The following is a 17073-nucleotide window of genomic DNA, read 5'->3' as shown; positions in this document are numbered from 1 at the left end:
GGTTAGGTAAAAGAAGCCCAGGCAATCACCTGTTGTATTGGTCTGACGCTTCGTAAAGGACCAGATTAGTTTAGGCCTCACAGCTTACGAGGTGGGAAGGTTTCAGAAGCACTGACTGCTTGACCTGAAAAAGAGAAGGCCTCTTCAAGGATAATATTCTCCAAGGATATTAATGATTCTTTACCCAAAGGATGATTATCATCTGTTATCTATCTACAAATGAATTCGAAAATCAAACCTCAAGGGACATGATTTGAGTTAGCTGTAAGGAAAAACTTCCTTGCAGTAAGAATTTAGGTACTAAAATGAGTTATTAATGGATGCTTTCTCTCTTTATAAAATATTAAAGTCATCTTTTAGAAAAGCATTGGTACTTAGCACTCTGAAGTTATTTATTAAAATGTGAGCCTACCAGAAAAGTTAAGGTTACAGTTAGGATCCTATCCCTATGATACTATAATTTCATGTTTTTTTAAATATATATAAAAATAGTATAATATATTTAGCCCAGAAAATAATGGTCACACACACATATGCACAGCTATTATTGGTCTAGACTTCTGATTTCATCAGTGTGGTAGTTCCTTTCATTGGCACAAATCTACAACTTGCCTATAACTTCTTAGCTTCCTAAAATGCAGAGAGGTTAAGACAACAAGTATTTATGAAATGCCTACTATGCGTCAGGCACTGTGCTAAACACTGGACTTATCAGTGTTTAGAATGTGGCATTTGCAGGACCTGAACCCAGCTTTCCCTAACTCCAAGGCCAGTCTTATATATGCCATGTCTCCCCTGTTTTCTGGTGTTGTTCTATGACTAAGAATTCTGGAATGTCACCAACTTTGCAGAATGAAGGTTGGGGGTTATCCAAAGGGCAGTGGAGAGGTGTAAGGAGATGAAGAGACTGATTTATCTTGCCAACTACAGACTGGGCAGGAGGGGAAGCATTAAGGATGCCATCAAAGAAACAGATGAAAAGAGATGATTAGGTCATGAAAGGAGAGCAAGGCGTAGCTGAAGGACAACCCACGGGCTCCATCGGTATCTATTTTATTTATGCCAAGAGATCTAAAGGAAAAGTCCAAGCATGCCTGGTAACTGCCCTATGCAGCCTCTGTGGGAAGACATGGATAAGGACCACACAGGATGGGAAGGCATGAGGGTTATGTTGAACAAGTACCCACATGATGAAGTATGTGTACCATGTAATATCTATGTCTTTAAGATGATTGTTATGAGGTCCCTTTTCTTCAGTTGGAAACTGCCACTATGTGTCAGGCACTGTCAGTTTTTAGAATGTGGCATTTGCAGCTAGGTGGTACAGTGGAAAAAGTGCTGGGCCTGGAGTCAAGAAGACTCATCTTCCAGAGTTCAAATCTGCCCTCAGACACTAACTTTGTGATCCTGAGCACTTAACCCTGTTTGCCTCAGTTTCCTTGCCTGTAAAATGAGCTGGAGAAGGAAATGGCAAACCATTCCAGTATCTTTGCCAAGAAATACCCAAAAGGGGTCATGTCCAGTCAGATATGACTGAAAAACAACTCAACATCTATTTGTCAGGCACTATGCTAAGTGCTTTTTACAAATGTTATCTCACTTGATAAATGCTTGTTAGATTCAAATAAACATCATTGCTATCCCTTTAATACACCGTTGCCCTCAAGTCAGCACTCATGAATCCCAAAGAAACTCAGAGAGTGAGACAGACCTATGTGAATCTCAGGAGTGTATTCAAGCCCCAAACTTGCCTTAGGAAGATCTCTTCTGACTTGAGTCAGCCTCAGATTTCTGAATGATACCAAAGAACAGAATGGCCTTGAGAGTAGTGGGGGGTTGTATGATTTTTCTTATTAGTTAAAGGGATTTTAGAGGAGTTTAAGATTGATCCCCAGGAAAGTTTAAAAACCAATACAACTACATCCACCACCCTTAGAAATCCTCTAAGCTATGGTTTGCCACATGGCTATAGGTTCTTTTGTATTATCTTTGTCCAAATCTATAGCCAGGTATAATCTAAGGTACTGGGATGTGGTGGTGAGAGGTTCACCCCACAGCCCAGCCAGCAGTGCCAAAAACAATTCCACTGAACTCCATTGAGATTCCCCTGACAAAAGAATTGCATCTGGTACTTTATGTGGGATGTCAGATCTCAAACCTTCTTGTGTATACATTGAATAATGAAAATCTAATACCATGAGGGAATGAAACATTTATGAGCCTGGATTAATTCAGAAATGGGTGTCACTTTTTTGTTATATTTAGCATACTGGATGCTTTCAGTGAATTGCAAACTGATGACATTGGAATTGATTCAAACAAGCTCTCCACCCTTTTTGTTGTTGGCCCAGATATTTTCAAAAACAACTCCTTATGAAGGAAATGATACACTTAATAATTAATGGTCTTAGCCAGATAAAGCACTAGAGTTATAAGCAATTTTGCCAAACCCATAAATTATCTCCCCAGATACATTTGGTTGAATCATGGATGTCCAATTCTATTTGTTATGCAAATGGCATTCAAACCATGTCTGTTTGAATTATAGGGTAGATTTACAATTTTTCAAAATCATCTTTAATAACCTGTTTCAATTTAATTTTTTAATTTATCTATCACCTGTGTGTTTTATATACTTATCTGGAAATGCCTATACACATTCATAGAACTAACTATGGAACATGGATTCTGTGGAAGCCTTCAAGTAGCCTGCCCACAGAACTTGATCACTGATGATTTGTGGCAATCATCTTGAAAGATTATGACAAGTTCAGACTTCTCAGGGACTATTCTATTTAACAACTGGATCCAACCCAATGAACAGTTATTGAGCACCTACCTATTAAAGTCAAGTCAACAGGCATTTATTAAGCCTTTACTTTGTGGTAGGCCTTATGCTCAGAGGTGCAGATATAAAGAAAGTTCACATATTCACATTCTAATGAGGAAGACATCATGTAAATAATTAGGAAAAGATATAGGTATGGATACTATATGGAAGATAATCTCAGTGGGAAAAACACTAGCAACTATGATTACCTTTCTAGGCCTTCTGCAGAAGGACGGATTTGATCTGAGTCTTAAAAAAGTCAAGGAAGCTAAGAGATGGAGATATAGGGAATGTCACCAGGCATTGGTAACAGCAAGTGGAAAGGCAAAGATGCTAGAGATGGAGTGAGTGTAAGAAGAATAACAAGTCACTGTTACTGGAGTGCATGGGGGAGAATAAATGTAAGACTGTGAAAGCCCCTGTGCTAGGCATTCTAGAGGGTCCCTAGAGTTGAATGTCATGCAGTCTTTACCTTCAAGGAGTTTACAATCTAGCAGAAGTGAGATTATTTAACTATAATCCAATTTAGAATATGATAGATGCCATAAAGGTAAGTATAAGTAAAATATTATTCCAATAATTTCATTATTAAAAATCTATCCTAAAACTATTCTCAAAGAGAAAAAAAAAGAGCTGACCTTCCACACACAAAAAAAAAAAAACCCAGCATTATTTCTAATTGCAAAAAAATAAATCCTCAAAGACACCTAAATATACAGCAATGGGGAATTGCTTATCTAAATTATGATGTATTACTGTACTAGAATACTATGATGCAATTAATGTCAGCAAGACCATTGTAAAATAATGAAAAGTTAAAAAAGAAAAAAAGTACATGATAATTAAGCCCATATAAAAAGAAAAGTGATGGAAATAAATGGACAAGCAGAGATAGAGATTTAGAAGAAATGACTGATTACATTTTATGCATTAAAATTCATTTATCTGTGAGTAGTTGCAAAGCCAGATTAATGGCTACATTGATGTTTAAGATTAAATTTAAATAATATTTAATATTAAGATAATAAATCATCATCCAAAAAAAAAAAACTGCTACAGGGATTTGGAGGAAGGAGAAATCACATTTGAAAAGGTATGAGAGAAAGTATGGTACACTGCAAAGAGTAAAGAATCAGGATTTTAATCCAACTACAATACACCCGAGTTATGTTACTTGGGCAAATCATTCAACCTCTGAGCCTCAGTTTACTAACCTACAAATTGAGGGGCCATAATGTTGACACCATCTAGGACATTGATTATTGTGAAGAAATAAATTTGTAAATCTTAAATTACTTCATAGAAATATGAAGTGCTATTATCTGTCTAGGAGAATCAGGGACAACTTCATGAAAGAAATGGTATTCAAGCTAGCTTTTAAAGAATGGATGGAATTTCAGTCATTCAATGAGTAAGCCTTTAATGCCTCTTATATGCTAATCAGGGATGGGGAACCTGCAGCCTCAAGGCCACATGTAGCCCTCTAGGTCCTCAAGTGCAGCCCTTTGACTGAATTCAAACTTCACGAAACAAATCCCCTTAATGAAAGAACTTGTTCTGCAAAATTTGGACTCAGTCAAAAGGCCTCACCCAAGAACCTAGAAGGCCACATCAGGGCCACAGGTTCCCCACCCCTGTGCTAGATGCTAGGAATACAATGATCATATTAAAGTATAGGCAAAATAGAAACAAGTTGGTGAGTAGTGGATGAGTACTAGCACCTGGAAGGATCGGGGTAAGCTTCATGAAGAAAATGGCACTTGAGGTGAGGACTGAAAGAAGCTAGAAATTCCAAGAAGTGGTAGCAAAGGGTAATTACATTCCAGGCATAGACCAATAGATCAGGCACAGTGAGGGGAAATTTATATTTATAAGAATAGGAAGAATACCATGACTAGACTATATAATACGTGAAGAGGAATCGTTTATAATAAGATTGGGAAGGTAGACTTTAAATGACAGACCTTAAATACTCTTAGAGGTAACATGGAGCCGCTTGGAGCCAATTGAGTAAGAGAATGACATGTTCAGATCTACACTTAAAAATAATATTTGGCAGCTGTGTGGAAGATGGGTAGGAGTAGGGTGAGATTTGAGGCAGGGAAATCAATAAAAAGATGATTGCAATAGTGATGAGAGCGCCAACTGAGGTGGTGGCTGTGTAGGTGGAAAAAAGGGGACAAACATGATAGCTATTGTGAAGGTAGAAATGACAGGCTTTGGCAAGTAATTTATATATGGTGTTTGAGAGTGGTGAGTTGACTATACCTTTGAGGTTGTAAACCTGGGGGACTAGAAAGATGGTGATGCCACAGGGAGAGTGATCTAAACTGAAGGAACAGCAAAAGCGAAAGAGAGGAGTCAGCAAAGCATGAGGGCATCTGGGAATTAGTGGGTTTGGCTGGAATGTTTAGTCAGTGTAGTGCAATAGTCAGAGATGAGACGTCAAAGGTAGATTAAGATCAGAAACTAAAGAACCTTACATGTCAGACTGAGGAATTTAAATTTAATTCAAGAAGCAATGGATTTTTGAGTAAGGGAGTGACATGATCGGTTTTGGGTCAGATAGACTCATACTAGATTCAGTGGAGTTCATTATGTACTGGGGAAAGGGTGAAGACTGTAATCATTGTCCTAGGCCTTCAAAATGCTGCAGAGATACTAGGTCAGTGATTCAACACTAGAATGTTTCTGTCACCTCGGCCCCATATCTCAATTGTAGCAGCACCTGGAGGAAGAGTTGAAGAGGAGAGGGATGTTCAGCAGCAGTTCTACCTTGCCATTCATGAAGGGAGGAAGGGAAGGAAAAAGGAAGGAAGTGCAAATATAAGCAAAATGCAAGGCAGTCTCTGCCCTCAAGGAGCTTAATTCCTAATGGCTAAAGGTAACACGTAAAAGGGAGTTGAAAAGGGAGGGAGAAGCCTGGAATGTCAGGAACAGAGCCAGGAGAGCAGTCTCGGCCCTTTCACAAAATGGAGGCTCAAAGAGGAACTTGCCAATGGGAGAAGGGGGTGAGGGGCTTGGGGAGGGTCTTCTTAGAGTATCCAAGACAAGGAAGCCTGGGAAGCTTAAAGAAGTTACAGGATGAGAAGGTAGCAGAGCCATAGAAACAAGTAAATTGAGGTCAAGTTGAGGGAAGATACATTTTAACCCCACAAAGCGGTTTATTTACTGTGAAATGGAATGCTTGTGAACATACTGTGTTATGTATTAAGGTGCTCATTTGTACTATTTTTTCAGCTATCTATTCTAGAACTTCTCTAGTTTCACATATAATTATAATTCAAATGGGCAATTATAATTCTGATGCTATTACTTTGAATTCTGTTATGATAAATACCATTACAACAAAAATCTTTGCATAAACAAAAAACTGATAAGTCCCAGCAAATTGTTTGGTAGCAAAGTTTAGTGCAAAGAGCATTGCATTGGAAGTTAAAAGACCTGGATTCAAGTCTTGTCTCTGATCCATCCTGGCTGTGTTACCTTGGGCAAGTCTCTGAGCCTCAGTTAATGAAATAGTAATATTTGCATTTCCCACCTCACAGTGTTGTCATGATAAGGCAATGAAAACATAAACATAAAAATTCTTTCCGACCATAAAATATAATAGAAACATAACTTATGACTTTACAGAGTATTCATTATAATAGATTCCAGCATGACAAAAGAATTTAGATAATCTCATAGTTTGAGGTGATGATTATATATTATGAATGTGCAAGAACAAAGTAAACAGTCACTATTACTATGATTATGATTATTATTATTTTAAATGCTTTTCATCAAAACAAATATATGATGGGAAAAAATATAGATAGTGTCTTATAATCTATTGTATTAGGACTTTTAACACTGTACTGATATTTCTTTTTCAGTACTTGCAGGATCTAGTAGAAAAACCTTGTTTCCTTCTTCCAAGTAATCACATATTACCAAAGGGCTTGTAGTTGTAGACACAGAATGCTTTTGGATTTTTCATAAATCCTATTTCTTATTGGCCAAGATCTTCCCTTCTGAAATTCATTATCTTTGGGTGTTTTTCTTTTCCCCACCCTAGGTATGGATGTGTGGAGGAGGAATGTTTGACGTTCCATGTTCTAGAGTTGGTCATATCTACAGGAAGTACGTCCCTTATAAAGTTCCATCTGGGACCAGCTTGGCAAGAGTGAGTAACTGGGTTCCAGAACAGTTTTGGATTGAAATTAGGGCTGTCCTTGAAAGCAGGCAGTCATCTACCTGTGTAATATGAGTAGAAATGTAGCAGTCCTTCCCCCCACTAAAAATGTCAACCCTTTAATCTGTCATTCCATTATTCCTCTGACTATTAAGGCTTTTTAGGATTTAGGAATCCCCTCTAACCATTGGCAGCTTGATCAGATGATACCCTAATTATCAAATAGCACTTCAGTAAACTGGTAACTAAACCTTACAGAATAATAAACAGGAGAGACAGAAAGTTGAGTCTGGGAGACAGAAAAGGGCCTTCTTCAGAAAGACTGCAGGATACCAAAAACAAACTTTATCTTCTTGCACAGCATGTCCTTGGAGCTGGCCCTGATTGAAATCTTTTCTTTAGTGTCATAGTTCTCAGTCAGGTTGCCCTCTTTTTCTAAGGGGCTAAATACTAAGTCTCTGTTTTTAAAAGATGCTGCCTTTAATGAGCTATTTTTCTCACCTTGGAGGCATATGCTCTTGACTTTTTTGGTCCAGGAATGGCGTGCAAATAGTGAAAGCACTTTAGGTGTCAAAGTATTTTAAGTGTCAAAGCTGGGATCACAATAATTGTGACCATCCCCCACCCTAAGGCTTTCTCATTCTTTCAATTTTCCCTCAAATGCCTTCCATATGCCCTTCTACTTGATTGTGCCCTGTTTCATTCTTGAGTAAAATATTCTTGCTACTGTTCAGATGTGATAATATCAGGAAACCCATTCATTTGGTTTCCTCTTGAAGAAAAACAATGATTGAAAACTTGTATCATTCAAACCAAGGAGGGAGGGATGAAATCATGGTCTGATGCTGAGATTGCCATTTATTGGCTTCTGCTCTGAATCCAGACCCAGGTTCACAAGTTCACTCCATAGATCTCTCCTGGAACCCTGAGATATTTCTTGTCTTACCAAAGGCTGCTTTCAGGCATAATGAAGACAATTATGACTTCATAAGAGGATCTTTCTATAGCTACTGGAGGTATTCCATTCTGGCATCACAGACGCCAGCCACCCTAGGCTCCTGCCCCTTTCTCTACTACACAAAGGAGCCACCTAGGACGATACAGTTTTGTTTTTAATTTTTTTCCTTTTTTTTTTTTTTTGGTGAGGCATTTGGGGTTAACTGACTTGCCCAGGGTCACACAGCTACTAAGTGTTAAGTGTCTGAGGCCAGGTCCTTCTGATTCCAGGGCTGGTGCTCTATCCACTGCCCCAACAATACAGCTTTGATACGGTTGAGTTGATGAGATAGCCTCTCTTGAAGTCCCAACTGCCAGACAGGACCATAGGGTAACATCTTCACTGACTCTTAGTCTAATGGCTTCAATGAAAAGTCTAGTTCAGGTAGTTAGAAGAGCCTCTCACTTGCCCTACAAAGTATACTGGATTTCTAATCAGAGATCCTGGTTTTAAATCCTAAATCTGCCACTTATTAGTTATGTAATCTTGAACTCGTTGCTTTCTCATTCATAGGGCAGGTAGGTGGTGCAGTGGATAGATTGCCCACCCTGAAGTCAGGAGGTCCTGAGTTCAAATCTAGCCTCAGACACTTACTAACTGTGACCCCGGGCAAGTCACTTAACCTTGTGTGCCTCAGTTCTTTGTCTGTAAAATGAGCTGGAGAAGGAAATGGCAAACTACTCCAGTATCTTTGCCAAGAAAACCCCTAATGGGGGTCACAAAAAAACAACTGAATAAGTGATGCAATAGATAGAGTGTGAAACTGGTATAAGGGACACCTGAGTTCAAATCTGACCTCAGACACTTAATAGTTTTGTGGCCTTGGGCAAGTCACTTAACCTTTATTTGCCTCAGTTTTCTCAATTGTGAAATGGGAAATCATAATTGTACCTATTTCCCAGGGCTGTTGTGAAGATCAAATAAGGTAATATTTGTAAAACATTTAGCACAATGCCTAGGTAAGTGCTATACTAATGCTAGCTAGTAGTAGTAATAGTAGTAGTAGGAGGAGGAGTAGTAGTAGTAGGAGTAGGAGTAGTAGTAGTAGTAGTAGTAGTAGTAGTAGTAGTAGTAAAATGAGGTGATTGTTCTAGGTAAACTTCTAAGATTCCTTCCAGTTCTAAATCATGATCTTTATCAGGAATCCAATTGAGAGTCATTTATGTTTGTGTAGAAGCTGACTCTAGATCTGAAGGAACCAGCATTGTACAATGGAAAGAGCATTGGATTGGGAGTTAGAACTGGGTTCTTGTCCGAGCTTTCTCATAGATTCACTGCCTGACCTTCAACAAGTCATGTATTCCCCCTGGGAGTGAGGGATTACAGGCAGACGATTTTAGTGCTATTCTGATATCCATTAAAAACATTAAAACTTTATCTCCCTAGGCTTCTGCCCTCTCATCTGTAAAATGAGATCATTTTACAGATTTAGATCAGATGATCTAAATAATTTTACAAATTTAGATCAGATGATCTAAAATTTCTCTTGTATGTGAAGATTTCATAATTCAATAGTTAAATTGTAATATTTAATTTTTCAATTATTTTTCATAAAACGGTAAGAAATTCAACTGTTTCAACATACCTTAATGGATCCATAAACTCATCAATGTGGACAGTGCTTTCAACAGCCCATCCCAACATTCTCATTCTGTAGAATTCTTATCCATACCCTTCCATAAATTCTCCATGGAGGTTCTACCCTACATGCTTCCTTTATTCCTCTCTTCCCCAAGATGATAAATTTAGAACCATAGTGGACGTAAGAGACCATCTCATCCAGATGAGGAAACTGAGGCCTACTGAGGTAAAGTGACCTTTAAATATTTAATGGATACCATTATAGCACTGACTATCCATCTGTCTATCTACTCTATCACGCCTTCTCACCATATATGAATGGCCTACATCCTCTTACTTGTGTGTCCATAGTGATGCAGGTCATATTGGTATAGTAGAAAGAATGCTGGATTTGGAATCAGAGGACATGGGTTCATATCCTATCTCAGCTACTTATTTTGTCTGACTTTGAGTAAGTCACTTAAGTTATCTGAGGATTAATTCTTCCTTTGCAGCTTTAACTCAGTTTTGCTACATCTTTCATATCTCTTACTGTGGGCCTGTCATTGCTGGAAATATGCTGCAATCTCTTTATGCCCATCATACATCTCTCCATTGCCCATTAGGTCTCCTGAAATTTGTGTTCTTCTCAGCCTGTGTGTCCAGTGATTTATTGCCATCTAGCATCACTGAAAGAATATTATAGTAAAAAAAAAAAAAGAGAGAGAGAGAGAGAGAGATGGACTTTTATGTCAAGAAGGAGCTTGATACCATTGCAAGCACTGTGCAGTTTCCCACATCTATTCCAGCCCATTCTGCTCTTATCCCCTTCTGAGACTAGCTCATTGTCTGTCTGCATTATCCTGAACAAGATTTAGGTACTAATGAGCTAACTCGATGGGCTACTCATCTAATGATATCACAATCTATATTCCTCATCCACTTAATTTTTCATCTGTGAATTATATGCTTTTCAAATAAACATAAATGGCACAGAGAAAAATACATAGAGAACACAAATTCTAATATTACAATTGATCAAAATTTAGTAAAGTAGGAAAGTTTTGTGCATTTTAAATGGTCATTGGACCTGAAAATTTTTCCAGGAAGAGCTTAATCATAAAACTGTCATTAATTGTATACTTTTTTTTTCTTATTCCCCCTCTCTGTGAGAGATTTTTTGCCAACATTTACGTTTTTTGCTATATCAATGACCCTTCTCTGCTGAATCAGAACTCATGCTAAGGAACTCAGACTACACAGTCTTATGAATGTAATATGGTTAGGGCTGCCAACTTTTCGGTATTTGATCAGTGACATTATTCTAGTGTGTTATGTTATGGCTTTTTGTAGAAGTTCTTGTTTTGATTTTAGAAACATGAAACACTACAAGATTGGAAATAGTATTATTCCTCTGACAGAAAAAAAAAATCCTTCACTCATTAGTATACCCAGAATGTTATGTTTTACACAAATATCCCTATTAACAAAACAATACTCAACATGCAATGAAATAGCTGAGACAGCTTGGAGTGGGAGAGAGAAGAATAGGGATAGGGACTGCGATTGTGGTCTCTGTGGTGCAGAGCTCCCAGGAAGGAATGTCAATACCTTCTCTATAGTTTTAAAGTCTCAGAGAGCTGCCTTGGGCCTCAAGAGGCTAAGTGACCTATTCCACATCCTACAGCTTTCAGAGAAAGGGCAGGAACTCGGGTCTTCTGGCTCCATGGCCAGCTCTTTATCCATCATGCCAGGCTTCTACAACCTATTTTTAGGACAATACATAGGTATAATTGGGGCAGCTAGGTGGCTCCACAGTGCACAGAGTACTTGGCCTGGAGTCAGGACAAGTCATCTTCCTGAATTCAAATCCAGTCTCAGACACTTACTAGCTGTGTGACCCTGGGCAAGTCACTTAACCCTGTTTGCTTCAGTTCTTCATCTGTAAAATGAGTTGGAAAAGGAAATGGCAAACTACAGTATCTTTGCTAAGAAAAATCCAAATTGGGTCACAAAGAATTGGATACAACTGAAAAAATGACTGAACAACAAAAGAGGTATAATTGCATGGTTGATAAATTATAGACAGATAAATAGACAGATACACACATTCATATGTATACACACATGTGTATAATGTATGTGTGTATACATTTACATATATAGGAATATGTTCTCTGAGCTCTTTTTCCAGAAATGATTAGAGTTCTGTGCCGCTCTCTGAACACATTTTAGCCAGAGTGATGCATTTGCAAGGTAAATAATCAGAGGTCAGAGGTGTGAGGTGTAGTTAAAGGCACTGGAACATAGCATGAAGCATCCAGTGATTCTAACTGCAAGAGGTTTAGGTCAGTTTTCTAGAATGGTTGAGTTTTAAGAAATTAAAATGTTTTATTATTATTCTTGAGGGAGGAATTAGGAATTTTTCAAACACCATCAAATGACAGAAAATTAGGGCTGACAACTCTAACTCCCAGGCAAAAAAGTCAGTATTTATTCAAATGGAAAAAGTCCATAATCCTGAATTTTAATCTTTTCCATTTAAATTGTACTTGGGGGCTCATTTTTATTTTCAAAAATGCTAAAGCAATCAGAGAATCATAAATATTGAAGCCCACCTGTCGCTCTAGGGAATACTTTATGAATCATGAATCTTTTTTAATAAAAAGTATATTAAAATGAAAAATGGTAGTGATATTTTAAGGGACTTTTCTTTTTTACTTCCCTGCAATACTCTACATCATTATGCAGATCTCAAACATGATAGAAAGTCTTTAGAAAAGACACAAATCTAGGACCTCATCCCCTGGCTAACTATGCAGAGTTAGGCTCTGAATGAAGAAGCCATAGTTTTATACACATATTTTGAAGATTATTTTGTGCTCACTTTTACAAAGAAAAAGGTCTCCTATCTGAAATTAGACAAGCTGCTTTCAAATCCCTCGTCTGCCTTTTACCAACTTTAAGCCCTGGGGCAAGATGTTTCATTTCTCAGAATTTCAATTTCTTCATCTGTAAAACAACGGAGAAAGGATGACTCAGGAGGGTATGATAGCAGTCCTCAAGTATTTGAAGGGTCACCATGTGGGAGGAGAGTTAAACTCCTTAAATTTGGTCCTAGAAGGCAGAATTAGGACCAATAAGGCAAAAATCACATTTATTTACTTGATAGAAGGAAAGTCCTCCCAACATGAGAGCTGTCAAAAAATAAAAAATTAAATACAAAAAAAGATAAAGACCAATTGCTGTAAATAGGTCAAAGTACTACCCCAAGGGGTGTGGGAACAGTAAGAATTTAAATGAGTGGAAAACCAGGCTAAAGGAGAAAGGTCCAAACAAACAAAGTTGTACAATAGGGGAGAGAGACAGTACCCAGGGACACAGCTCTGAGTGTTGGTAGGCTCAGTTTTAACAGTTGCTCAAGCAACCCCAGAGGCGATCCAGCATCCATCTCTGGAGGATAAAAGCAGCCTCAATGAGGGAGGTTGGTTTTTTGTTTTTGTTTTTGTTTTAAGTAGTAAAGGCTGCCTTGGGCAGGAGCGAGTGGTCCAGACCTAGAGATCCTCCAGCATGAGTTTGGGTCAAAGATGTTCTAAAGAGGATTTTAGTTCCAACAGGTATTGAACTATGTGGTCTCTAAACTCCCTTCTAACTCTGAAATTCTGTAGCCCTGTGATTCTGAAGATAGAAATAATAATACTTACACAATCCTTCACTTTGAGGATCAAATGAGTTAATGTATATAAAACACCGTTAAAACTGTAAAGCATTGGTATGTGTGTTATGTTTGTAATATTATTTGACAGCATGTATACAGAGATTTAAAGTCAGCCAAGTACTTTACATATTTTTTCTCATTTGATCCTCGTAACAACCCTGATGGGTAGGTGCTATTTTTGCATCCATTTTGCAAATAAGAAAACTGAAACTGAGAGATTGTAATTTGCCCAGGGTCACAAAGCTAGTAAGTGTCTAAGCAGTATTTGAACTCAGATATTCTTGCCTTCAAGACAGACACTTTATCCACTGTCACTTATATAAAAGAAAAACTAAAATACACTTATTTTTAAAAGCACAAGTAGCTCATCCACCATCCCCAGGGAGGCATGATGGTAGTAATGTTTCAATTCAGAAAATATTTATAGAACATCTATTAATCATATCATGTACTATGAGAAAATAGTAAAAAGTATAAGAGCTTTCCTACAATCTATTTGGGGGGGAACAAGATTGAAATGTTTAGCAGGCAATTATTGCTGCTATTGTAAATGACTGAACAACAACAAATATTACAGTTTAAAACCAAGTCAATGTGTGACCCACAGGAATCCTTGGGTACAGTTTCGTGGCTCTCGATTCTATTTGAGTTTGACACCACTGGTCTAGAACATTGGGTTGAATCTAATAAGATGGAATTTAGTAGAGATAAATGTAAAATCTTGTACTTGGGTACAAAAAGTCATTTTTACAAGTGAAGGATGGGATGGGAAGAAGAGGGTGACATCATTAGTTGTTTTGACAAATGTCTGAATTTTAGTAAACTGCAAGCTCAGCATGAGTTGGCCATGTGACAAAACATTCAAAAAATAATAATGAGATCATGAGCTACATGAAGAGGGTCATGGTTTCCAGGAATAGGAAGATAGTCCCATCATACTCTACACTTACCAGATTAATCCTGGACACCATAGTTTAAAGAGGACAATGATAAATTGCAGAGTGCCCAGATTATGGCAACCAGGATGATGAAGGGCCTTGCACGCATGCTGCATGAGGATTAGATTGAAGGTGTTTGACATATGTAACCTAGAGAAGACTCATGGTGTGTCTGGGTGTATGTATATATGGGTGGATGTTGAGGGTTGAGGGAGAGGGGGAGGAGGGAAGCATCGGAGATCTCTTCTAGTATTTTTAGTGCTGCCAAGTAGAGGAAGAATTAGTTTTATTCTGTTTGTCCCCTAAGGAATGTACTGAGCTTGCAGTCTACTAAAATCCAAATACTTTTGTCCAGAGCAACTGCTGCCTAGTGATGCCACTCCCTTCTTGTTGCCACCCCCACCCCCAATTTGTGAAGTTGACTTTTTATGTCCATGTGCAAGATTTTGCATTTGTCCCTACTGTATATGAATCCCTACCAGGAACAAGGAGTGGTAGCTTTAATGAGGCCAATTTAGGCTTGCAAGAAGAAAAACAACCTAAAATTAGAGCTGACAAAGGTGGTAGGGACTACTGCTGCCTCTAGAGGGTGGTTGGTTTCCCCTTGCTTAGAGCAGGAGCTGGACAACCCAGTTGTCAGAACGTCAGAGCAGAATTCCTTTTGTATATAGGTTTGACTAGATGCCTCCTAAGGGTCCTTGCAACTTTCAAATTCTGTGGTTCTGAGACATGCAATCAGCCACGTAGGAACAGTTTGCCAAGCACAAGACCCGGTTCTGCAAACCACCTTCTCAGAATCGTGTCATTCATTCTCTACCACCAACATAGAAACTCAGTTTCTGACTGGGTCATCTCCAGCTAGACCTGGTTTTAGAAATGATTTTCCAAGTAAAGTTCTCCCCATGGTTCTGATATCCATGGATTCAGAGTGCTCATGCACCACAGTAACTATCCTTCACACACACACACTGATACCCCCATGTCTCTGCTTCTACCGCTGACCTCATTTCCCACAGAGTAATCACAAGATGCTACAGAAGCCATACTTTTCCCTGACAATCCTAGGGAATTTAAATATGCCCATCCATTGCCTAATGTGAATAAACCAGAAGCAGCTGAGATGCCTTGCCAGCCTCTGCACAAACTAGTAGGGAAAGAAAGATACAATGCATACAATAGGTGCTTAATATATGTTTAATGGAATTGAATCCTACTGTAGGGATGTTAGAAGGATATGGGACTGGATCGAGGCTTCAATCATCCTCACTTGGAGCCAATGGTATTGATTCTCCTGAAGCCCAGAAGAGCAGTTAAGTTCCATTAGAATACTGGGAGGGAATGGTATTTTTCTGTGAGGATATGATGAGTATACTTCTAAGTAACCCTCCACATATTCAAAGGTGACTGAGCTGTACATAAGAACGACAGTCTCAAAGGGAAAATAAATTCCTAGTCTGATAGAACCTTTTTGCAAGACCTGTGTTGGAAGAATTTCACACACTCCCCCACAAAAAAAGCTTTGTTTTCACTGATTAGGCAGGGAATTCCCAGGCTCCTAGTTAAAAGCCAATGTATTTGGGAGGAGCAGTAGATAGTTCTGGATAATGGGATAAAGGTACTGAACCTGAAGATGGCTCTGCTAGCCGTGAAGTCAAGTCTGTGGAAATGACCTGGATAGCAGGGGCAACCCAGGTGAAAGGGGCACCATTCCAGGAAAATGACCCAGCCAACTAAGGATAATATAGCAAGCAGATCTCACAGGAGGAGCTATGCCAAAAGAGGGTAGTGAGCCAACCATGTGCAACTGACCATACCAGTAGAGATCAGTGCTCTGGCCTATGCAAGCTGGGGATGTTAGCAGAGGTCAGGGCATCAAAGTAGCAGAACCCCAGATAAGAAGTAGGTCCATATTAAATCCCCTGGCTCAATAAGGGATGGTGTGTATTACATGATATCAAATAGCATTGATTTTCCCTTTGTTTTTAAAATTTTGCTTTTTTTTGTTTGTATTTTTTTTTTACTACATTAAATCCAGAGTATTTTACATACGAAGGAATTGGAATCTATCTGCTATGGGACCCAATAGAGAGATTTCTTTGATTTCTGGAGAGGGTCTTAAATCAATTGAAGTGTGACTCCACCAAGAGATAATAGGAAAAGAAGCATGGCATAATAGATAGAAATCTGACCTTGAAGTTAGCAAGACCTAGGTCTTTGCTATTCTGGGCAAAGCACTTAACCTTTCAGTGTCCTAGTTAACTTTCTAAGATGATAAGTTGCAGAAAAGGTACCAATCTGCATTGCTGATTTCATCATGAGGAGTGTTCTACACTAAAGAAATTACTGGCCCAGACATCTCCCTCTGAAAAACAAAAACAGTGACACAGGAATGACCTGTGCAAGGCAGTTAATGGTAGGTGCCAAATAAGTGGTATTCTAGGACCTTTGATTTAGACCTGGGAGGGATGTTACAAAGTAAGGTGGATCCCCTTATTTTACACATCGGAAAATGAGGGTCAGAGAGGTTAAGTGACTTACTACCAGCTATATGTTTTCACATATAGCTAGTAAGCATTTAAGGAAGGATTCAAATATTGGTCTTGCTAACTCCATTTTCAGCATTCACTGTTTCTTCCTACCTCATTATCTGTGGTAATCCACAGGAGAGAAAAATAACTGTAGACTATGGTAGTAAGGGAGGATGTCGTGGCAAAAATGAACTTTAAAGGATAGGGTAGATTTGGATTGCTAGAGGGAACTGGGAGGCTTTTCCAGGCCAGGATAATGGAACAAGCCAAGGACATGGAGCTTAAAGTGAACAAAGCACATAGGAGAAACAGTGAGGAGACAGAT

The 17073-nt window shown here is 38.6% G+C and overlaps 1 protein-coding gene across 1 annotated transcript in view; it reads left to right on the top strand.

Moving 5' to 3' along the window:
- GALNTL6 (polypeptide N-acetylgalactosaminyltransferase like 6) overlaps nucleotides 1-17073 on the top strand; it is a 959075-nt gene that overhangs the window by 854883 nt on the left and 87119 nt on the right. The window contains exon 8 of the mRNA XM_027837462.1: nucleotides 6891-6998. Within this exon, the coding sequence (XP_027693263.1) occupies nucleotides 6891-6998 (108 nt within the window). The remainder of the gene's footprint in view (nucleotides 1-6890; nucleotides 6999-17073) is intronic.

Source organism: Vombatus ursinus, unplaced genomic scaffold, assembly GCF_900497805.2.
Source record: "Vombatus ursinus unplaced genomic scaffold, bare-nosed wombat genome assembly UNPS02014821.1, whole genome shotgun sequence".
Taxonomy (NCBI): domain Eukaryota; kingdom Metazoa; phylum Chordata; class Mammalia; order Diprotodontia; family Vombatidae; genus Vombatus; species Vombatus ursinus.
Note: the sequence above shows the minus strand (reverse complement) of the source record. Positions and strands in the feature narration are given on the sequence as shown.